The 24816-nt window shown below is 48.2% G+C and overlaps 1 protein-coding gene across 2 annotated transcripts in view; it reads left to right on the top strand.

The window, feature by feature from the left end:
* GRIK3 (glutamate ionotropic receptor kainate type subunit 3) overlaps positions 1–24816 on the top strand; it is a 124580-nt gene that overhangs the window by 66723 nt on the left and 33041 nt on the right. For both annotated transcript variants that reach the window (XM_030964669.1, XM_030964670.1), the window contains exons 2-9: positions 2984–3160; positions 3909–4166; positions 5603–5784; positions 10610–10663; positions 15791–15964; positions 18338–18481; positions 20784–20891; positions 24505–24618. In XM_030964669.1, the coding sequence (XP_030820529.1) occupies positions 2984–3160; positions 3909–4166; positions 5603–5784; positions 10610–10663; positions 15791–15964; positions 18338–18481; positions 20784–20891; positions 24505–24618 (1211 nt within the window). The remainder of the gene's footprint in view (positions 1–2983; positions 3161–3908; positions 4167–5602; positions 5785–10609; positions 10664–15790; positions 15965–18337; positions 18482–20783; positions 20892–24504; positions 24619–24816) is intronic.

Genomic DNA, 24816 nt, shown 5'->3' with positions numbered 1-24816 from the left:
TCCATTTTGCTCAAATGGAAGAACTGCAACAATTATTTTCACAATTAGCTGGCTTTGCAAATTAATGCTAGTTATGCTGTGTAATCATGATGAAGATTATGCATTAATCAGCTGTTTCAAGCCAGTTATTAGGCTCTTTAAATAATGATGGGAGTGAACGTCTCTGAAGGAGCGGCGTGCAGCCAAGAGGGATGGGAGGATCCAGAGGGGTGTGCCAGGCACAGATCTGACATCAGGGGCTCCCAGTCCCCCCAGTTTCTGAGCAAACACCACACTGGGCATGCCATGGCTGCCCTCAGCACCTCAGGGAGATTCCCAATGTGACAGAGTACTCCCAGTATTCCCAGAGTGTGATTTTTGTGAGGTTTCTAGGATGAGGGAAGAGATGAATTTGACTCTTATGTTCTCAGAAGGTTGATTCATTATTTTATGATATATATTAGATTAAAAGAATGCTATACTAAAACTATACTAAATAATAGAGACAAGGATACATCAGAAGGTTTAACAAGAATGAGCAATAAAAACCTGTGACTCTTTCTAGAGTCCTGACACAGCTGGCTGTGATTGGTCATTAAGTAAAAACAATTCACATTTTGGATAAACAATCTCCAAATCACATTCCAAAGCAACAAAACAGGGAGAAGCTGAGGCTTCTCAGCTTCCCAAGAGAAAAATCCTGGTGAAAGGATTTTTCAGAAAATATTACAGTGACACCAGGGTATTCCCAGTGTTCCCAGAGTACTCCCAGCACCATCAGGTGCTCCCAGTCCCCCCAGTTTCTGAGCAAACACCAGGCTGGGCATGCCCTGGCTGCCCTCAGCACCTCAAGGAGATTCCCAATGTCCCAGAGTATTCCTGGTGTGCTCCCAGCAGTGGGAAATGCACAGAAACACATCCCTGCTGCCTGTTAGCTCTCTCATCATCTGGGCCTGAGCTCAAGGTGCTGGGTGGCTGCACAGAAAATTCTTTCCTGCCAAAAAGCCTATTATATCCAGCTGGATGTCTGGAACAGGAATTTATTTAGGCTCAAACACCAATAATCCACATTCCCAGCCCTTCTGTATTATCTCATAATAAGACATGCTCCAAAGCAACTTTGGAAGTGCTGGGCTGGGAGAAAGGCTAATGCCAGCTAGTGGATAATCAATGTAACATTTACCAGTTATCACTTCAGGACAATGATAGAAAAAAAACCAACCTGGCTAAACAGTCTGGACAGTGAAGCTTTGAACAGAGAGATGGGGTAAATCTCACATTCACTTTAGTTTTGTTTATTGTGCATGATTTAATGTTGTAGATGAACTTTCTTCTGCCCTTAGAAACTTGAGCTGCCAGCATCTGCAAACTCTGATGTGGATGAATAATTTTTTTTGCACCAGTCAAAACCCAAATGTTTTGGCACAATCCAGTGAGAATGAGGCACATGGACAATTCTGCTACACTCCTGCCTACGCTGCTCACCAGTCTGGATTGAAAACCTGCCCATGAGTGACTGGCTGAAAATCACGTGAGACTGAAATGACACTCCAGAATGAGCATTCAGCCTCTTTTTTCTCTATTCTTCTGCCTATTACCAAAATTAGCACTGAGTTCAGTGTTTTTTTTCTAGCAGAGACATGCAGGAAACAGCTCAAACTTATTTTCTGTCTATGAATGCAAATTAATTCCCACACTCACTTCACAACTGGGGACAAGATGCACAAAGACTGCAGAGGAAGAGGAGGAAAGGGACTTGTCACAATCAAGGGGAGCAGAAAGTTAGAGACTTTTTGCAAATCCTTCTGTTTCCTTGCTGAGAACATCTCCAACCATCACTCCTGTGCTTCACCCAGTCCATGGCTCTGGTCACATTTCCAGGAGGACACCCAGAGCATGGCCATCAGTGAAGTTGTCAGCTTGGCTCTGGCCAAACTGGAACTCCTGGCCAGCACCAAACTGCCACAAAACTATAGAAAATGTTCCCAGGCTGCTGGAGGAGGATTCATGGCATTGCCTGAAAGCCAGCAGGGCTGAGCAGACATCTGTTGTCTACAAAAAAACATTTGAGGACTATCTTAAATTGAAGAGGAAGGTTTTTCCTTCTGCTAATGAACCCTGAGACCATCTGTTACCAATTGTACTTGCTTATTTCGTTCATCCATTAATTATTTTTATTTACTTTTGAATAAAACACGAGCAAGGTTTGTGTCTTTCGGCGGTTCTGTGAGGGGCTCAGGGTGGCTCCTGCGTCTCAGAGACAAGGACACTTCATTACATAACCCATGCCTGCACCAAGTCACTCCAATTAAAGTGGCTGTCAGTGGGAACTGAGGACAAGACTCACAGACACAGAGCCAAGAAACCCAGCCATGTTGTGACATGAGCTTGTTGCCCTTGGGGAGGTGTAATGGCATTAACAACTTTTGAACATGGGAAAACTGCATCTGAGATGTGCATTACTGAGCAGAGGAGCTGTGTGCAGGCAAATCCAGAAGTCTCTGCTGGTCTGAATTAAAAACTTGGGGAACTAAACATGAGGAACAATAAAAAAGGAGAAGGGGACTGAAAATGGCACTGAAAATAGCCAGCAGCAGCACTGCCCTGCCTGTCTCTCGTGCAAGGACCAGATGGGGGATGAGGCAGGAGGATTTCAAGAGGAGAGCAGTGCCAGTTTTGTACCCAGTAACTCCTCAGACAACAGACCATGGGCAATAAGCCTGTCCACTTCCCATGGTCTGGTCCTAAAGTTTTATGGGAAACCACTTATCTAGCTCGTAAAAATATTCCAAGACTTTAAACCACCTGTTACTGCCACCCTGAATATTCTCATAGACCAGACTATAAGAAAAACCCGAGTTTTCATATCTTCATTTCAGTACAGGACAGGTCCTCAAGCAAGCCCTGCTCCACCTGCAAACATTCCAAGAGTTTTCTTGTCCTTGCTGCATAAGTTTGTGAAACAAATTGTGGCTCAATGGTGGATTTTTTTTTTGTCTTGCAGGAGGAATCTTTGAGTACGCAGATGGCCCCAACACGCAGGTGATGAGTGCTGAGGAACAAGCCTTCAGATTCTCCGCCAACATCATTAACAGGAACAGAACTTTGCTGCCCAACACAACCCTCACCTATGACATCCAGAGGATACACTTCCACGACAGCTTTGAAGCAACCAAGAAAGGTAAGAGCAGAGCAAACTTCTGAGCAGCTTTGTGGCCATTTATTCAGCAGAAGAAAGGTCTGGTTTCCAGACCAGCAGCTTGTTCTGTCCTGCTCTCACCAGTGATCTGGATGAGAGCTCCTGCTGGAGCTGACCTTCCAGAGGCATTTTAATACAAGGGGAACAACTACCTTTCTTTGCCTCTGAAACCTCAGAAAACTCCTTTCAAGTTTGCTCTAATCCTGAGCTGAGGTCTGGAGGCCATGCCTGTGTTTGTGTCGCTGCATCCCTGGCAGTGCTCACATCCATCGCGTGGATGTTCTGTTCTCTTCACAACAGTCACTTTTGATTACTGGATAACAGCAGCACACTTGAATTGCTGAAGGGGACGGACTGCACAGCAAAGGCTGCGAGCTGGTGACCTGAGGGCTCGTGGAGCTTGATTCTGGCTGGGGAGAAAGGAAACCTGCTGCCTGAGCTGGCAGCTATTGGAGGGACATCAGCAGGAGGGAGCTATCAGCTCCCAGCCAGCCCAGTGACCCCCAGTCCCTTTTCAGATGGTTTTGTGGAGGGGGCTCCCTTGGAGGAGCCTGGCACTCCTCTGTGTCTCTACCCACCTGGCATAAATCATTCTCTCTGTGCCCAATCACTGCTGTAATTGCCCAATATCAGGGCTGGGTCATTGCCCACAAGTGTCAGGGCTGTGCCCATGGCTGCCCCATGCTTAGCCTCCCCAGGCTTAGCTGACATCCCTGCCTTCCCCCTGCAGCCTGTGACCAGCTCGCTCTGGGGGTCGTTGCAATATTTGGACCTTCCCAAGGCTCCTGCACCAACGCTGTCCAGTCTATCTGCAACGCCCTGGAAGTGCCCCACATCCAGCTCCGATGGAAGCATCACCCTTTGGATAACAAGGACACTTTCTATGTCAACCTGTATCCTGACTATGCTTCCCTGAGCCACGCCATCCTGGACCTGGTGCAGTACCTGAAGTGGAGGTCGGCCACCGTGGTGTACGATGACAGCACAGGTGGGTAAAAGAGGGGCTCAGGGAAGGAATCCTGGAGATTTTATGTCCTGGGACTCTTTGGGAGCTTTTCCAATGCACCCTCTCAAGTGCCAAATGATGCCCCGTGCAGTGAGGGGTTCCCAGGAGTTCTAGACAGTGCTGTGGGAGGCCCTGGGAGTTTTCTAAGTATTTCATTCATAAAGCTCTCAGCAAGCGGGGCTGTGAGCTGGCATGGAGGGGTTCATTAGCATGGGGTGACCATCTCAGCCTGGCTCTTTTGGCACTGTGGTGCCGCTCTGCAACAGAAAAGCTGCCATGGAGGGAGCAGTTCCCAGCTAAAACCAAAAGCAGTTCTGGAAAGGTTTTTTGTTTTCTGGATAATTCTGTAACACAGAGCTGGCAAAGTTCTTCATGTAAGGAAAAGCTGTTGACGGTTAAACAAAGCAAAGTGCTGCACAGCTCTAGATATAGACCCCCCAAAAAAACAAAAGCCACATTGGATAGCCTGTCCAACCTAATTTCACTAAAACAAATGGTTTCTTAAGGGGAGGGCTGATGAGAACACAGTTTGACATTCCTGTTTTGCAAATGTGGGTCACAGTATGTTCCCTTCGTGGCATATTCTAATGTGTTTTTTCTGTGCAGAGGGACACACTTCTCTCTTCCCCCTTGCAATAGGCATCTGCTGAAATTCTCCTTGCAACCTCAGATTCCAATAATTCCTGCTCAGCTGAGTTCACCATGGCTCTTTGCCTTGTGCAGGAAACAGAAATGAATTCTGAGGGTAGTAGGAAGTTACGAGTTGTGATTAAGTGACCGTTACGATCTACGCAACTCATAAATCCAAGCGCATATTCATTTTTGCCTTTTGCTACTGTGCATGGTAAATATGCAGATTTTAATTTGTTGTGCAGCTGATTACCACATCCTGTCCTTTCTCAAGGGCACATCTCCTTAAGAAAGTCTTTTGTGATCTCAGAGGTTGTGAGGTTAGGACCAACCTACTGTTCTCCCCTTCCTACCCAGTGCAGGGACCCCATCCAGCTCTACTGGCTGCAGTGGTGGCAGGGAACCACCAGGAAAAGCCATTCTGTCCTATAACAGCTCCTCTGGGGTCAATGGTTGATGTCTGGCACCTTGGCTTTGATTTGGCAATGGCCATTTGAAGGAGGAATGGATGGATGGATGGATGGATGGATGGATGGATGGATGGATGGATGGATGGATGGATGGATGGATGGATGGATGGATAGATGGATGGATGGATGGATGGATGGATGGATGGATGGATGGATGGATGGATGGATGGATGGATGGATGGATGGATGGATGGATGGATGGATACTGGTCCTGATCCCATTCCGTGGAGAACAGGGGAAGCACTGAGCCGCTGTGGCCCAGCAGTGTGGAAGGCAGCCCTGTAACGCTGTGGGTTTGTCTCTGTGTGACACCTGAAGGCCTGATACGGCTGCAGGAGCTCATCATGGCCCCGTCCCGCTACAACATCCGCCTGAAGATCCGCCAGCTCCCGCTGGACACCGACGACGCCCGGCCGCTGCTCAAGGAGATGAAGCGGGGCCGGGAATTCCGCATCATCTTCGACTGCAGCCACCTGATGGCAGCTCAGATCCTCAAGCAGGTGAGCAGGGGGCCAGCAGGACAGCAGAGTGGCTGCCCAGGAGCCCATGGGTGTGGGGTGGCTGTAATGAAGAGTGGCATCTCCCTGGGTGCAGCTTTCCCTTGGGCTGCAATCCACAGCCACACTAAAAGCTAGAGCATGTCCATCCTTCAAGGATACTGCTGGATTTCTACAGAAAATGGTGTTTTCACTGAAAAATTGGAAGTACCATAAAGTGGCTGTGGGTGAGAACAAACAAATGTTGCAGGAGGAGAAGGGGCTGTGCTGAATGCAGCACCCAGCCCAGGCTGGTGCTGGACAATTCTGTGGCTCTCTCTGCAGCTGCACAGCCCCAGCCTTCTTCCCTCTTCCCCCTTCTCCCTTCATTCAAGCTGGCTCTCCCAGCCAGGAGGGACTGCATCCTCTGTCCCTTTCCCAGCAGCGTCTGCAATTCTTGGACTTTAAGCCAGATGTCAGTGATTTTCCATTCATTTGGGCTCCCTCCTTTCTTCCTCCACAAGTTCCTCCACTAGAATTCTTACTGCTCACCCCAGCTCCTCCTCATTCCCGAGTGCTTTTGGGTTTCAGGGTCAATATGAGGCAGAGGAAAAAGCTCTCACAGAGATGCTAAAAACCAGCTGGTGGAAGTGTTGCTCCTATCAGCCCAGCACAACACCACCACTCAGATTAAATAAACCCCTGAAGGGATGAGAAAGCAAGCACAAGGCAAGAGCCTTCTCCTGCAGCCTGCTTGATGCAAAATGAAGGGAAGTGCTCAGAGAACTTGGAAAGCCTGGGAGGGATTATTATGGGAAGCAATAGAAGGGGCTCATTGTCTCCTGCCAGTTATTTTCCCGTGCTGGTTGTGTTTGGTGCTGCTCACTTATTATGCAGTTTATTATAGTTTATTGTGCCATCTGCTCAGCTCATCACCGCTGGTGCAGAGTGAGGAAGATGGAGGAGAGGGGGGACTAGGGGAGACAAGTCTCTCTGAGTCCTTCTGGCTGGGTTTGTGTGTGTGTTGGGGTTTTGTCAGGACCTGAAGCCATGGATTTCAGCTTAGCAATAAAAGACAGTGTATTTTTACTCAGGAAATGCTGGTGTATTTTCAGTACTGGGAAATTGCACAAACCCAAACCACAGCCTGACTGCTCTCTGCATGCCTGGCCACTCTGGTGTGTGACATCAGGCAGGTTCAGAGCAGTGCACCACGACCTGCAGGTCACCCACATCTGCTGGAGACTAGGAGGTGTAAAAACCTCATATTTTCCTCACTTTTCTACCGGTAGCAAGAAATGTATGCCTAGAGGTGCCACTTTCATTTCTTTTCCACTGAAAGTACGAGCTAGGCAAAGCCATCTCCTGGAGGAGGGGAGTCTGCTTCCCTTCACAGCAAGAAGAACAACGCACAGAACAAATAATAGAATGCAAAAAAAAAAAAAAAACCAACCCAGGGAGGAAGGCCCAGCATTCTGTTTGTGCCAGAATCAGTAATATTAATATTTTATTGCTATTGTGTGCCTTTTGTAACATTTTGGTCACTACACCAGTCAGCTCTGCAGACATTTGGCTGGATGGAGTCCCTGGGGTCTCTTGGCCCTGCTGCCACCCTCATGGATGGCAACAAGGTTCTCACAAGACTTATGCTAAAATTTCCACTACTTGACACTCACTTTCATTGCACGTCTTCAGAAAACACAGAAGGTTTGAGCACCTACAGCCTGTGCTGGCTGAGCAGCTCTGGCTGAGCAGTGCGCACACAATCGTGCCAGTCAGGATCTTGCTCCCCAGGGATTCAAGGTTCCATGATCAGCACAGCACTGATCATCTGGGCAGGTTTTTAAACTGGAGTAGCAAAAAATGCATGGATTAGTAATCCATGAGTGACACCACATGAGCCAGCACCACTGTACAGATGAGACTGTCACCTACTGCTCCAGCCTGGGTCCCTTGGAGTGACCAGACATCAAACCATCCATTATTTTGCCCTCTTGGAAAACAAATAATTGTAGAAACCTATCAGAGAGTGAGTCCTGCTAGTGAAGTTTTCCTGTTCTACCTCAGATTCTCCATTCTCCCTCAGTTTTGGTCCCTTGCTGTCACTCCAGGTCTGCTCCCAGGCTGTCCTGAGCAGCCTCTGTGCTCCGCAGGGCACAGCTGTGCCTGTCAGCTCTGACAGAGCTCCTGCTCTCATCCCGGCCACTGCCTGTGACTTATCCACCAGGATGATCATTTATTCATTTCCCCACAAACCCAGACGCATCCTGCCCCAGGCTGCCAGGGCTGGGAAGCTGGAGCTTCCTTCTGACAGCAGGTTTGGACTCCTCAGCTATGGCCAGAGTGATCCAGCTGTAAATCATGAACTGGGATCTCATTATTTGCTCCAGATTGGCTCCCCATCACTAACGGGTGCTTCTCACACTGAGGTGCCATTCCCTGCTTCAGCTCTTTGAACCAGGGTGTGCAGGAGGGAGAGAGCTTCACTGCAGTCCCCTGGATGCACTGACCAAACTGGGGGACGGGATGGTGAATGGCCACAGGGACAGCCCCAAGACTCTCTAAAAGCTACTTGCAGAGCAGGAAACCTGGGGTGAAATCACACTTTGGAGTCACAATATCTAGGCTTGCAATCCAGATCCTTTCCTTTTCCCTTTTTTTGACATCTCACTTCTTTTCAGACTGTCACTTCCTTCCTCGGAGGTAAATTCCGCCCTAGTAATTTTAGCAAAAAAACCAAGGGAAGCAAACATTTCCTGGGGGGACTTGAAGTCACTTTCCCATCAGTGGGGATTTTAAAGTGCTCTTGCATGTGTTTTCTCCAGAAAACATGCTCACACAGTCAGCATCCCAGCCAAACCCACAGGAATCTTCCTGTCGCCAGCCACCAGCTTCAAGGTGACCTTTCTCACAGACTGAAATGTGCTCCCCCCCTGTTGTGAAGGGTCTGGACATGGTCACCCAGCCAAGACCCCTTCAGCCCATGGTTGTCCTCTGAAAGAGCTTCCAGGACACGCTGTTGTCTCCAGTGCTCACTTATGCAAATCCCAGCAATCTGCAGGATCCATCCTGCGTGTAGGGCTGGCAGGGAATCTCAAGATGTGCTGGCCAAGGGCCCTCAGGATCCTGATCCCCAAAAGCTGAGGGATTGGGGATATTCCCACTCCCCATCATTGTGCCTGCACCTTCACTGACCCATATTGTATTTGTGGGGTGCCCCAATGAAGGAAGGAATGATGAATCTGACTCCATGTTCTCAGAAGGCTAATTTATTATTTATTGAAGGCTAATTTATTATTTTATGATACTATATTATAGTAAAGAATACTATACTGAAGAATACTAAACTAAACTATACTAAAGAGCACAGAAAAGATACTTACAGAAGGCTAAAAAGATAATAATGAAAAACTCATGACTCTTTCCAGAGCCCTGACATAGCCTGACCATTATTGGTCATTAAGTCAAAACAATTCACATGAATCCAATGAAACAATCACCTGTTGGATGAACAATCTCCAACCACATTCCAAAGCAGCAAAACACAGCAGAAGCAAATCAGATATTTATTGTTTTCTTTTTCTCTGAGGCCTCTCAGCCCAAGAGAAAAATCCTGGGTGAAGGGATTTTTCAGAAAATATGACTGTGACAGACCCACTTCTAAACCAGGCCCAAAGTCAGGATCTGACTGCTGTGCTCAGGAAGGAGGGACAGAGGCAGGATCTCCATGAACTCACTGCAAAGATGGGACTGAAGGTGGGGATGCAGAGCCCCAGAATTTCTCCTATCAAAAATCAAAACCCTTTCAGATGGCTTCTTAGCCACTACATGGATGTGTGACTACAGAACAGGCTATTTATTTATGGTCAATCTGCACAGGTTTCTGGGAGATTGCTCATGTTTGGTGTTGGAGAAGGAAAGGTGACCCCCTTTCCCAGCTGTGCCAACAGAGCCTGTGGCCCTGGAGGATCCTGCACCCATGAGTGAAGTGCCACCGTGCCCTGGTGAAATATGGGTCTCCTCGAGCCAGGTCTCATAAGCTCTTGGAGATCTATATCACACCCCAGATAGCTCAGCTACCTTAGGAGGCATAAAATCAGCAGGATGGCTTCTGTGGTAGTGTTGGAAACAAAAAGGTTTTAATAAAACAAAACTCTTTACAGAGAAAAACTGAGCCAGGTGCAAGAGGTTCTTGCTCCTGGTAAAACACCTCACAAAAGCAATTAGTTTCTTTGTTCTCTTCTTTTTTAGTAAATTGCTCAGGTGGGACTTTCAGGCTCCTGTCCAATTAACTATCCTTAAGTTTGAGGTGAAGTCCTCTAGGTCCTATGAGATGTCTTTTCACTTAATTGAGGAGAGAAACTTCTGGGTTTTTTCCTTTTTAAGGGGATGAAGCATAGTTTTGTCACTCCATCAACAGAGGGCATGTTCCTACACCCTGGCACAGCCAGGGACATCCAGTGTCACCCAGAAATGCCACCAGCCCTCATGGCAGCTGCACACTGAGGCTTTGCCACGGTTTCACAATGGTTTGAGGACCACAGCTCTGCTCAGCTCAGCTCTTGAGCATGTGCCTGTTGCTGATGAGTCTGGCTTAACTGCTCCATGGCCTCAGTCCTGAATCCAAACTTGATGTTCCAGTTTCTTCACTGCTCCACGGCCTCAATCCTGAACCCAAACCTGCTGTTTCCAGTTTCTTCACTGCTCCACGGCCTCAATCCTGAACCCAAACCTGCTGTTTCTGGGTCTCTCCTGCCACATTTACCTACAAGCTCTGAGTTTTATGTTGCATGGTTGCTGTTATGTTCTTGTACCCCTTTACTAATCCCTTTTCCCTCCTCTCCTTAAGGCTATGGCAATGGGGATGATGACAGAATATTACCACTTCATCTTCACCACTCTGGTAAAGTATCTGGCTGTGCACACACCTTGTACACACTGATGGGGGGTGGGATGTGAGCACAGAAAACACACTGTGCACACTGATGGGGGAATGGGATGTGAGGAAACACAGAAAACAACCTGTGCACACTGATGGGGGTGAGGAAACACACTGTGCACACTGATGGGGGAATGGGATGTGAGGAAACACAGAAAACAACCTGTGCACACTGATGGGGGTGGGATGTGAGCACAGAAAACAACCTGTGCACACTGATGGGGGAATGGGATGTGAAGAAACACAGAAAACAACCTGTGCACACTGATGGGGGTGGAATGTGGGGGGCAGCTGGAGAGGGAGGGTGGGATGGGTGTTTGATCCTGTGTCCCCTGCACTGCCATAGGGAGGGAAATGCAAGGAAAGGAGAGACCTGGGACCCTGCCAGGAGGAGAGGGCAGGGCTGGAGCTGGAGCTGGCTGCAGGTCAGGGTCAGACCCCCAGGCTCTAACTCTGCTCTGCAGCATTGCCTGAGAGCTGTCAGTGCCCCCTTTTCCTGCAGGATGGCTCCCCTCTCTTGGATGAGGAATTTGGGGAATTTTGGGGTATTAATTTCAGGAATTTTGGGACTGTATTTCAGGAATGCTGGGAATTTTTGGGAATTAATTCTGGGTATTCCAGGAATTTTGGGAATTCCCACCTGCAAGGCTGCAGGTCCCACCCAGGATTTGGTGGGACCCTGATTGAGCAGGAGCTGGGGATGAGCACCCAGGACCCCTCTGGAGCCAGGAGCAGCCCTGCTGTGGCCCAAGCTTCAGCCCTGCAGGTTTATTTTGCAGGAGGGGAGCTCAGCCTGACTTTAACTCCCCTCTGTTAAACATGGGCCAGTCCTCTCTGACTCTGGGAGGCATTTGGCTTTCCTGGCAGGGTCACTTTTGTCTCCATTTAAGATGCTATTGTCTAGTCTACTGTTGAATTTTGTGTGATTTTGAAAATCCAATTTATCTTTTTGCCTTTAGGAAAGAAACAGACGAAACTAACCCTTAAAAACTACAAAATTTATTTTTCAAATGCAAAAGACATTTTAATTACCCCTGCTGCCATTATCTATTCCAGGCAGCTTTAAGCATTTCCCAGATAACCTCCTATTAATCAGCCCCAGCTGAGCCTGGAGTACATTTCATGTGTAGGTACAGCCTGGAGGTGGGAAAAGAGGAATTATAATAAATTAATAGATAAGCAATCACAATTAATGCCACTTTCCTGAAATAACAGTTATATCATGGGAAAGATATTTTAATCTGTCATTCCTTAAGGCAATGTTTTCCTAGCTTGCAATGCCTGTGCTTCAGCTTCCCCAGTACGAGACCCATGGGGTGCTAATGAATTAGTCTATTATGTTATACTGAATGTTTCTAAAAGGTCCCCAGTCAATACTGAGCACAGTGTATCAACACTTGGCATGAAATGCTTCAACATTTTGCTAGGCAGCACGACTACAGTTCACTGACTCCAGCAAGAAGAGCCCCATCAGCCTTTTCCACCCCAGGAGGAGGAGGAGGAGGATCTCTGATGAGCACTGGTCCCTGTCACATGCAGATTTTACATCCAAAGCCCTGCAGGGAACACATCTCCACCGTTGTGGGGACTTTGGATGAGCTATGCAGATACAAAAGCTGCATTACAGGTTTAGTCTCAGAACACATGGAAAATGCTGGTCCAAATGTGACATTTTGGGGAAGTAGAAAGGTCTTTCCTTTTGCATTCAACACATGGGAAACCAGGTATTAAAATCTTAATGGGAAGCAAAAAGTAAGCTTTTTTTAAAAACAAATTGTGTTTGGTATCATCAGTCACCTTGCAGTTCTCTGTCCCTCTTCTTTCAGGAAGAATTCTTTTAATACTCCATGTTTTAAGCCAGTATTACAGAAAGTATTTTTGAAATTTCGTTTTTTCTCATTTTTTGGGTAGAAAATAAAGCCTTTTTCTGGAGATGGAACTATCCCTTTATCAACACTTTTCAAAGCCCTGGTGAAACTCTTGTACTCTGACATTCCTACACATAGACTCAGTTATACCTTAACACTTTTTCCTGTTTTGTTCAATATTTGAGTCTGCTAATCCTTTGACATTTATGAAGTGAGATAATGCAAAATTGCAGTGAGAAAAATAAACAAAGGCTCAGCAGTGTGTAAAATGGGGCTCTGCAGCCACAGCCAAGCCCTGCCAGGTCCCAGGGCAGAGCTGTGGGGACACCTCACCCATGGGATGCCCTTTCTGGACCACTTTTCCAGCCTCCCTCTGAGAACGTGGCATCACTGAGGATCAGTCCCCAGCACTGCTGCCACCACCAAAGAGCCCAAACTGGGCAAACTGGGGAAGGGGGAGAGAGCATCACAGGAGCGCTGAGAGCAAAATTGTGTAAGGGAGAATTAATCTTCAGTACAGAAAATAATGAGTGAAAGGGAATGCAGATGAGGTGGAAAATAGAACCAGATGTTTCAATTTGTGGCTGTGCAGGAGCAGAAAATCCAGAAGAAACTGATCTGATGATTCCCATCCATACCTCCCCACGTCCTGACACTCAGCTGGTATTCTGAATAATCCTTGGATTTCAGGAGGTGATAGATCAGGCTGCAGCTGAGATTTAAACTGGAACCAAAGAGGGATCTGATGGGAGGTTGGTTTCTATAGGAACTTGGTGAAAGAAAGGGTCAGTGGGGAGCAGCAGGGCAGGGACAGCACCCAAAATAGCAGTGGGATCTGAGAGGTGGCCAGGGGTGATGGTTTGAGGGGGAAATCATCAGACTTTGCAACCAAAAATTATTTCCTCACAACAATTTCTGGAATACAAACTGAAGTGTGTGATTAAAAATGAATCTTGAAAAAACAGACCCATTCCAGCAGGTCAGGCACAGAACTGCTGTCCCCCTCCCAGCCAGAGACACGAGCACTTGTCTGAGGTCAAACCACTGTATTTGCCCTTAGCTCCCTTAAGTCATTTAAAAGTCAACATTGTGGCCTGTTCTTCACAGTGCCCTTTAACAGAACGTGCAGGTTTGCACTTGCAATTTTTCAGGGTTAAAAAACAGCCCAAAAACCCAAGTCCCTACTGCCATTGTAGGGTGATTAATGATTTGGTCCCTGCTGCACCTGCAGGTTTGAGCACTGCATCCATCAGCAGTGAGCCCTGGGGCTGCAGAGGCTGGGGCCAGGCTTACAGAAAAGATCAAACCCCCAAAGCTTATTAAAGCAAAACAGCCATAAGAACCCTCACTCCCCCACAGAGAATGATGTCTGAGTTGCTGGCAAGTGCTGCTGCTGTCCTGCTTTGCTTGGGGCAGCACATGAGGGATTTTGCCAGCCCCCTGTGGGCAGATGGGTGCTGCAGATGGGTGGCCTCACAGGGTGGCTGTGTGCCACCAGCACAGCCCCAGCACAGAGCAGAAAAGCCCCAGCAGAGAGCACAGAGCACAGAATAGCCTCATCACACAGCACAGAATAGCCCCAGCACAGAGCACAGAGCAGCCCCAGCACACAGCACAGAGCAGCCCCAGCACAGAGCACACAGCACAGAGCAGCCCCAGCACAGAACAGCCCTAGCACAGCCCCAGGACAGAGCACAAAACGGCACAGAACAGCCCCAGCACACAGTACATCACAGCCCCAGCACACAGCACAGAACAGCCCCAGCACACAGTACATCACAGCCCCAGCACACAGCACAGCACAGCCCCAGCATCTCCTCCCATACTGAAGCTCATTTTTGAGAAGCCCTTGTGAGAGCAGGGAATGTCACATATTCACCCCCACGCTCCGTTGCAGACTGGTGGTGTTGCCTTTCCGCCTCCCCACATTTAAACTGCCAGGAAACCCTTGCAGAGGTTGTTCAGGATAAACGCTGGTGAAATATATCCCATCCAACAAACGGTTCACCCCTGACTGCCATCTCACCACACTCCCATCACTCCCCTCTTGGGTGAGCTGGCTTTGGGGAGCAGATCAGCTGCCACATGCTCCTGACCTGCTGTCTAACCCCAAACTCCTTCCTGAGCACTGAAGCTGATATTCAGTGATATTCAGAGCCAAGAGCTGCCCCACAGCAGTGCACCCCCAGTGCCTCCCAGTAGCCCCAGTGCCCCTTGCCAAGCCATGCTGGCAGCCAGCAGAGCTGAGCACTGCCTGGCTCTGCTTTTCACATCCTATAAAGGGCACCCTCATTCATCTGCAGACTGTGTAGGCTGGCCAGAATGTCAAGAAATGCGTCTTAGTTCCTCTTTGATAGTCTGCAAATTGGTGTTTTGCATTCAGAGTGACTCTGTCATCCACAGCACCCTGTGGGCCTCGGCACTGCCAGCAGATCCTCTGTGGAGAGGCCCATGGGAGCTCCAGACACAGAAACTCTGGGTCACAAGTCTCTTTTTTCAGGGTCACAGGCAGTTTTTCTCCCCTCAATCCACTCTCTTTCATGCTGAGAGCAGGTTCTTTGGCTGTTTGGTAGGAGTTCCCTTCTGCTGCGTGTGGGGGAACCTGCACACACGGCACCCAAATTGCACCAACACCCCCAGGGCTCTGCAAGCGGCCACTGACAGCAGCAGGCAGCACAATCCTCTGAGAATCCTCTGAATTCCTGAGGGATCTGTGCTGTGACCGTGTTCACAGGATGAGGGAAGAGACGAGGATCTGACTCCATGTTTCAGAAGTCTTCATTTATTATTTTATCATATATATTATATTAAAACCATACTAAAAGAATAGAAGAAAGGATTTCATCAGAAGGCTGGCTAAGAAAAGAAAAAGAAAGAATAAAAACAAAGGCTCTGTCTCGGACTCTCTGTCCAAGCCAGCTGGACTGTGATTGGCCATTAATTAGAAACATCCCACATTGGCCAATCACAGATGCACCTGTTGCATTCCACAGCAGCAGATAATCATTGTTTACATTTTGTTCCTAAGGCCTCTCAGCTTCTCAGGAGGAAAAATCCTAAGGAAAGGATTTTTCATAAAAGATGTCTGCGACACTGTGCTCCGTCCCACCTCCTGTGGGCTCTGCTGTCTCGCTCCAAACACAGACGCACCAACCGACCGACGCAGAAAACTCAAACAAAGCAAAGCTAAGCAAAATGTTTAACCCGGTTTCTCTCTTTTAAGGATCTTTATGCATTAGACCTAGAACCATATCGCTACTCTGGGGTGAACCTGACCGGCTTCCGGATCCTCAACGTGGAGAACCCCCACGTGTCCTCCATCATTGAGAAGTGGTCCATGGAGAGGCTGCAGTCGGCGCCCAAGGCCGAGCTGGGGCTCCTGGATGGTGTGATGATGGTACGGGCAGTTCAAACAGGGCACAGCGGTCTGGGGAGCAGGGCAGGGAAGGCAGGAACAGTCATTGAGGCCTAAATGTTACTTTTATTGGTTCTTGTACAAGTAACAACTCATCCCAGGTATCTGCCCTGACGTGTTTTCTTGCATTCTTTAACAACAGTTCCTCAAAGTCTGGGGTGAAGCCCACACCCCATTGCTGTGGGGCCAGCTGCCAACAGATTGTCACCAGACAAGGCAGGTGGCCAGGACGTGTCCCAGAGGGCTCCAGCTTTGAGCCCTCAAACCCCCTTTGGCTTTTCTCTCAGCCCCGAGAGCAGAGGGATGCCAGCTCCCAGGGCTGGGAGCACAGCACATGGCCGGGCTAGGCCGGGCACTTTGCAGAGATTGAGATGGGGGAAAGAGCCAAAGCAATGGGCAGAGATGGGCTGAGCTGCAGCTTTGATGACTCCTTTTAGGGCCTGATGGCAGCTCTGCTCTGCTGAGTTACTGCTGGGAAGGTACAGCACCTGCTCGCCCATCTGTCTTCCCTGCCAGGCTGTCTCTGACCCCCAGAACTGCTGACTGCCTCCCTCCTTCCCTTCCCTTTAGATCTGCCAGAGCCAAAGTGGCAAAGAAGCCTCCCAGACTTTCACCTTGAAGTGGCTCCTCAGATCCCTGCTGCTGTGTTTGTTGTTAGGGGAGAGACCCCCACTCTCCTGCAGGCTCCTGCCTCTCCCCAGGCTGAGCCCCCCTGTGCCTGCAGCACAACTCGGTCCCCATCCCCTCTTTGCTCTCTCAGAGGGATCCTGCATTTGATTCCTCTTTGCCAGGCGTCTATCCACTGGGGCCCTGGACTCAGCTGGGCATTACAGTCTGTAATTCACCATGAAATTGCATGGACATATCCTTGCCCCCCTTTCCTCCAGCCCCAAATTCCCAAACCTGTCCCTGCTGTGGTCCATACCCGCCCACAGATGCAGGTGGGGCTCCTGCTCTTCATGCTTGGTTGCTGAGGGAAGGGAAGGTCACAGGGATGGCTGCCAAGGCTGGAGGATTTTCTCCATGGCTACGTCCTGTGAGATGTTTGCTCAGTTATTTGCTGTATTATTTTGTTTTATTGTGGTTTATTACGCTGCTGCTACACTCACATCTGTTTCGTGGCTCCGTGAAGCCAGCAAATAATGTATTTTCACTAGGAGGTCTTACCACATCAGAGTGAAAAATAAATCCAATTCTCTTGATCAGTGTTTGGATGTAAGATGGGGCATCTCAAATTGAATCTAAAATCATCGCATTATACGGGGGGAAAAAGTTCTCCCTAGTTCAGATCACAGAAATGCTAGAATATGTTACAAAGCCATGAGGTCCTGATTTTGGTGACAGCTTTTTGGAAAACTGTGTTCCCACAAACATCTCTGTTTCTTATTTTCCCATGTATAAAATAGTGTAGAAAATATGTTCTCATATATATTTTTTTTTACACTCAGACAAAACAGACTCAATAAGAAAACTCTGTTACTACCTTCCACATTTAGAAGCCGTTGCCTCCCTCTTTGACACCACAGCAGGAAATGTGCAAGAAACAACCCGAACAGACAAACGGCACTTCCAGAATCCCTGATTTTAGACAAAACCCCAAGCTTTTGATCTAAACAACCAAGGAACCACCAGGGAACACAGGCAGAGAAACCCTGGGGCTGGCGGGGGTAACTCAGAGCGTGTTCCACCTTTTCCTACTGTGAAAAACACCAGTCACTTGTTTTTAGAATTTTAAAAGTTTAATAGTAATAAAATGGTTATAAAAATAGTAATATAATTGGAGTAATAATAAATTGGACAATTTGGATTAGGACAATATGAGACAATAGAAACAAAGAGTTACGGACAGTCCAGGTACCTTTTTCTGGGCAGCATAAGCCCGAAAAAGGACCCACATTAAGAGACATTAACCCTTAAAAACAACAGCCTGTTGCACATTCATACATCTCATACATGATGCATAAATTCCATTCAAACACAGGATTCTGTCTGGTCATCATCAGCTTCTTCCTCTGAATCCTGACAGCGTTGTCCTGCCCGAGCGAGTCGGGAAGTTAATTTCTTCTGATAATGGGGCAATAAATTCTTTTTCTCTGAAAGATTTAGGTGTCCTGTGGCTGCTATCTTGCTACCAGTCCTTTCTTTAGAAAAAGAAGTATCTTACATAGCACAGTTTCTATTTTAACATTTTGTTATAACCTAATACTACATTTAACATGCTACTTACGAGAATTAATACAGCCTCACTTTCCAACACAACGCATACAATATTCATTTGAATATTTGCAAAAAGCCAATCCTAAAATAGGCATTTTTCACGCTGCGAGCCACCGACGCTGTCCCCCTTCCCTTTAGACAGACGCTGCCCTGCTGTACGACGCGGTGCACGTGGTGTCCGTGTGCTACCAGCGCGCGCCGCAGATGACCGTCAACTCCCTGCAGTGCCACCGCCACAAGGCCTGGAGGTTCGGCGGCCGCTTCATGAACTTCATAAAAGAGGTAAAAACGTGGTTTTTGTTCGGCTAGAAACATTATTCCCCCTGAGGAGCAGGTTCCCAGGGGTAGGTAGTAAAGGGTGGTAGGTCCAGCGTTAGAAAACTCCCTGGACCGGGAGCTGTGCAGCCCCTCGGTGCTCCCACTGATGCCTTAGCATTTTAGCTTTTTTATCTATTTTATATCTTTTTTTCATCTATTTGTAATCCTGCTGTTCTCTAGTGTAGAGCTCCAAACTCCATATGCAGTGTGAGCTGCTGTGGTGGTCCCAGGACCAGGGAAGAGATGAGAATCTTGACTCCATGTTTCAGAAGGCTGATTTATTATTTTATTACATATATTATATTAAAAGGAAATGTTATATTAAAACCTACTAAAAGAATAGAAGAAAGGATTTCATCAGAAGGCTAGCAAGGAAAGGAAAGGAATGATAATATTGTGACTGCTCACAGCCTCGACACAGGTGGCTGGTATTGGTCATCAAGTAAAAACAATTTCACATGCTGGGTAAACGATTATCCAAATCATATTCCAAAGCAGCAAAACAGGGAGAAGCTGAAGCTTCTGAGCTTCTCAGGAGAAAAGATCCTAATGAAAGGATTTTTCATAAGGTTATGTCTGTGACATATTTCCCATTTTGGGCAGACACAACAATTCTTCTCCAGGCCTGGCAATCAGGAACACCTCACTGCCTCAGGCCCTGAGAAACAGAAACAAAAGTGAGTTGGGGGGGAGCAAACTTGGGGTAAAGGACTTCATTACCTGAAGCTGTAACTGGAAGATGAAACCCCAATATGCAAATGGCCCAAATGTATAAAAGTGTGAAAATCTATCATCATCCATTTTTTGGGTGTAGCCCTTTCCTCTGCCCAAAATGTACCTGAAGGCCCTTCCACAAATAGAACTGCTTTTTATTGCCTTAATGTTGTCTGGCCTTTGTTTTTAGGTAGCCCAAAAAGGCACCAGCCCTGTGGGAGCTGCAGGGCTCAGCACACAGCTGTGTCTGCTCCAGCTGGGCTCGTCAAACATTCCGTGTTTTCCCCGGCTCCCGGGGGGCTCCGAGGGCTGCACATCCCACAGGCAAACCACCTGCACGCCCAAATGAGCAAACACCAGCCCCCCCCAGGACTCCAGGGTGGCAAGGCTGGGAGCAGGCTGTCACTGCTCCTCAGGAATTAATGAGGGAGAGCCAGAGGAGCGTGTTTACTGGGAGAAACGCCAGTTACTCCCCCTGAGAATACATTATGCCACCTTGATCACACTGGAATATCTCAAGCTCCCCCACCCATAAAATAAACACATTTCTCAGTGAGCAGCCTGCACAGGGCTGCTCAGGGGAGAGATCCCCAGGCTCAGCTCCCCACTGCTGGGATGTGATGCTGAGCAGCAGCCTGGCATTCCTGCAGGAGCATCCTCCTCAGGACAATGCCACAGCACATCCAGCACTGTCCCCAGGCATTGGACGCCTTCACTGTCCCCCAGCTCCTGCTCTGCTGGCACACAGCACCTGGCACTGGGGGTTCTATCACCTCCTAAATCAGAGAGACTCATTCCAGGGGTGCTGCAAAGTGAACAGTGGGAATGAAATCGAATTACAGGGTTTTTTTGTGGAATTGAATTGAGGCATCTTTGCCTCAAGCTCCTTCTCCTGGTCCCAGTCAGACCAGGCTGTTCAGGACCTCAGTCAGCCAAGAACTGAAAAATCTCTGGGAATGGGATGTCCCCAGTCCCACTGAGCATCTTCCCATCCTTATGCTGCCAAAAACTGAAGCAGGGCACGAGCAGCACATGCCCCCAGACTCCTGTGCCTGTTTCCAAACCTCAGACCTCGCTTACATGAACACATTCTTGGCCTCTTGTGCTCCCCTCTCCCTCTGGAAGGACAGAGGGAAGCATCCCCATCATTTAAGCTTCCACACACCTTGGAAGCAGCAGCAATTTGGTGCACAAAGGGATTTCTCGTGGCTGGAGCTGCCCCAGAGCCGGTGTTTATCAGCACTACAAGGATGAACGCAGCTCACAAGGATGCTGTGATAAATGCAAGTCGTTTTCTACTGAGTCATCACGTCCTGCAACAGCTGGTGAGCACAAAAGGTGCAAACAGAAATTGTAGCAAGGACTGCAAGAGAGGGAAGGAAATCTCCAGCTCCGTCTGCAGTCTGAGCAGCAGCAGAGGGATTATTAATTAATCAGGCTCTTTAGGGAGAAAGAACCAGCATAAGGACTAATTAAAAGAACATACAGTGGAGGGCAAAAGATTATTTATGATACTGAGTAACAGCCCTGCTACTTTTTCTCCCTTCCACAGGCCCAATGGGAAGGATTAACGGGACGCATTGTCTTTAATAAAACCAGTGGTTTACGGACAGATTTTGATTTGGATATCATCAGTCTCAAAGAAGACGGCCTTGAAAAGGTAGGCAGGGTTTGTTTTATCTGCATGTGGCTGAGGATAACGCTGGTGCTCAGCAACAGAGAGATGGTTGGTGCTGTATTGATTCCAGGTTTCTGGGGTTTATATAAAAGGATATTCACTTTGTGGGATTTCTCAGATCCTTTTCCACGCTCAACCATGACTCACTCGCCCTGAAGCCAGTGCGTGGGATTACAGATTGCAGAAGTGCTTGTGGCACTTTTCCTGGGATAGTGGAGGCAAAAGAAACTTTCTGAGCATCCGTTAACCCCTCCCTGCCCTAAGCAGGCAGGAATGATGCCTGTCCCACTCCCTCTTGCTGGCCTGGCTCACAAACCCTCAGTTCTTCTCTGAGGAGACCTCAGCACTGGAGATCATCATCTGGAGTAATTTTCCACTATGAAATTGCCCAAGGCTGGGAACAGCCCCAGTTTATTACAGCCTGGAATTTGCAGGACGATGCACTGGGTATTTGGTTTATTATTTAAGGGACAATAAGGAAAAAAGATAAGGTGGCCTTGCCTGCCTGGTTGGGGGTGTCATGAGGGTCAAGAGCATGAAGACTGCAGCCTTGGGTCCTCCAAATTAGTGCAGATCTCCTCTGGGCACAGTAAAACCATGCTAATGTGCAAATCTGATCCCAGGTGTGCTTGGGGACTTGATTTCCTTCTCTTCAAGTACGTAAAAAAAGCAAACTTAAAATAAAAAGGCAACACACAGAGCCTTAAAGCCCTTAGAATGCAGGTTTCAAGGTGAGATCAGCTGATGACAAACAGGGCAGCGAGCAGCCGGAGCACAGGGAGCTGTGATTTCCAGGAAATTCCATGATTCTGACTACTCTGTGAGCAGCTCTGTGTCCCTGTCCTGCTACAGGTGTCTATCACCTGTACAGGAGGAATTTGGCAGGGCAGCAAGGCCCTTTCTAGAGCAGAGTCTGCTTTGAGACAGGTACCAGGTGCCCATGGCAGCCGGGCACGGCGCTGGCTCTGTCCCTCTGGGCAGGGGGACAGGTTCTGAGCCTGTTGGTTCTGTCCCTCTGGGCAGGGGGACAGGTTCTGAACCCACAGGACACCTGGCTGGCAGCAGGGAGGGATTTCAATTACCTGTGCATGGCCTGAGAGCACAGGGGACTTGTGCAGGGAATTAATCACTCAGCACAGGGAGGCAGCCCCAGGGCTGGAGGCAGCCGTGGATCCATCCTCTGTTTGGAGGGAAGGCTCCCGTGCCACATCACCCTTCCTCACTGTTTGGTTTTCCTGGGATTTGAAATGAATGGCAGCCACACTTCCCCACCACAGCAGCAGCTCGGTGCCTCAGGTAACACAGCTCAAGGTCGCCACAGCTCTCTCCTGCTGGGGCGATTTTGGGGTCAAATAAGGAATAAAGGAAACGTTTCAAATCAACCCAGTGACCTTCAGTCTGGCTGGCTGAGAAAGGAGGCAGGACAGAGCTGGGGAAGGTGCTGGTGCTTGCAAGAACTGAGCAGCAGCTGACCTTTGTAGCCTTATTTCCTTACAAAGTATTTTGTTTATAGAGCCTAACCCAAAAATAACAACACATCTTTTTGAAGTCCAGCAGCACCGAGGCGCTGCTGGAGAGCTGTGTTGAGCAGATAATAGAAAACATTCCAGCCTTTTGTACCACATGAATCCAAATGTTTAAGCACAGCCGCAGAATCACCTGTCAAACCAACACCTCTCAGGTGGGCTGAGCAGAGCTGGCACCAGCTGGAGTTATTGCAGTTCTCTGTCACGTCAAGCCCACTGGAAGCTGCCAAGCCTCGACGTGTCCCCTGCACACCCCATCAACTTTTGTCTCCAATAATTCAGAGATTTCACAGTTCCCACCATTATTCTTCTGAAAGCTTCGTGTCAGCTCCAGAGGGGTTTTAAAGTATCGATGTCAAATCTCTGTTGAAGCCAGAATTCTGTCAATAGTTAATCTGAACTAACAAAACACCAAACTACAAACAAATCCCAGCTGGATTGTGCTTTATGTATCACAGCTTATGTTTGTTGAGCTTTAGGATTGAACCCCCTGATCCTCATACCTCCTGGATGTTCCAGGGATTACAGGAGTATTACCAAATCCTAATTACATATCGTTTGACTATCTGACTCACACAGTTCTCTTAAAGCACTTTTTCCTTTTTCTTCCTTTTTTAATATTTTAAACTGATTAATTCAGTCTTAAGTGCCGTGCATTTAATTTTCTTACAGAAAAAGTAGCAAGGCAGAAGTGATTGGGGCTGCAGTGCAGCAAACTGGGGCCTCTCAGGCTTGCTTTTTTCCCATCCACAATAATAATAATTTTTGACATTGCAGCTGTTGTGTGATCCAAGGCAGAGATGGGGGATCGCTTCGGTTTTACCTGAAATATTTAAAACCTTTCACAAAGTTCACGGAAACTCTTCCAGAATTTATGACAATTTTTTTTTGCCAGGCAGCATTGCTCATTACAAAGTCTCTTTTTGGGGATGCAGTAAAACCAAGTTCTCCCCTTGGACTGCTGAAGAGGCTGAAGAATCTTAAAAACAGCCATAAATAAAAGATGGGAAGCTGCTGGCTCCCGGGTGGATTGAGCAGCCTGCCTTTGGCTTCTCTCCGAGTCCCACCTTGCAGTTTGACCCTACAGATGGATCGTTCTGTTCCCATTTCCAGGTGGGGTTTGTTTTTCTCTCACTGCCAGGCTGGCTCTGTGGCCACCCTGCTCCATTTGCTGGCAGCACTCCCACATTCCTGCAGCTTTCCTGACATTTTATCTCTCTGTCACAGTCCTTTAGCCACTCCTGCCTTCAAAGTTTGTCCCAAAGCCTCCCCTGCACCGTGGAGATCAGGTTAACAGGCTTAGCCTCGCCCAGATGACTTCCTTAAACACAGACATGCTTTGCCATTTCTGGATCAATAGACTTCATTGAAGTCTAATAATTTATTACATTTGACAGCTTGAGAAAACAGAGCACCTGAAATAGAGCTGATGTGCCTGTGGCACCCGCTCCTCCAGGTTTGCAGCCAGGATTGAGACCCCCCTATTGCAGGGATTTCCCAAAGGGGGGCCAGGGCCCTGCCTAGAGATGTGTTAGAAACCTCCAGCTGATTTGCCATGGCACAGAGAGCAGGAATGGGCCCTATCAGGCATCTGCAGAGCTGGTCGAGCCCTTTTTAATCCTCCCCACCAAAGCATATTGCTGGGGAAATGGAAAAGAAAGAAAATGGACTCCGATTTGTGGTTATTTTTCTTTTGTTGTGCTTTATCCTTGCCCAGATTTGACTCTTTAGTGTAGTTTCATTGTTGCTCTGCGCGGCGCCTTTGCAAATTGTTCATTCATTCAGCCCCTAAATTCCAGCCCTCACAGTCTTCATCCACTGCAGCAGCACAGGGACTGTGGAACATGTGCCACTGGAATGACCTGCAGCTGAAGGGTTAATTCGTGGTAATTCCAGTTTTGCTGTTGTTTGCTGCAGAAGGAAGTAAACAACAAAAAAAAGAAGTTCCCTTTTCCAGGCCACTGGGATGCTGGGAGCAAGTGAGGAATTCAAGGTAGGGATTAAGGAATGCAGGAAGGGATTGAGGAATTGGAGATGGGGGCTCACTCTGTTGCTTTGCTTCCTCTCAGGTTGGAGCATGGAGCCCTTCAGATGGTCTGAACATCACAGAAATCTCCAAAGGACGAGGGCCCAACGTCACGGACTCGCTGAGCAACAGATCTCTGATTGTCACCACGGTGCTGGTAGGGGACTGCCAGCCTGTCACTGTCCTTCCCCACAACCCCAGGGAGATCCCAGGGATCCCCGATGGCTCTGAAAGCTCACAGCACCCCAGTGCCTTTTAAAAGGATGGGACTCGATATAGCATGGATTTGTATCATAAAAGGAATGGGGCCAAGGTGCCCAGAGGGGAACAGAGACAGGGCACACTTGGTCTAGGG

Source organism: Camarhynchus parvulus, chromosome 23 (genome assembly GCF_901933205.1).
Source record: "Camarhynchus parvulus chromosome 23, STF_HiC, whole genome shotgun sequence".
Classification (NCBI taxonomy): Eukaryota; Metazoa; Chordata; class Aves; order Passeriformes; family Thraupidae; genus Camarhynchus; species Camarhynchus parvulus.
This window is presented reverse-complemented; position numbering and strand designations above follow the sequence as displayed.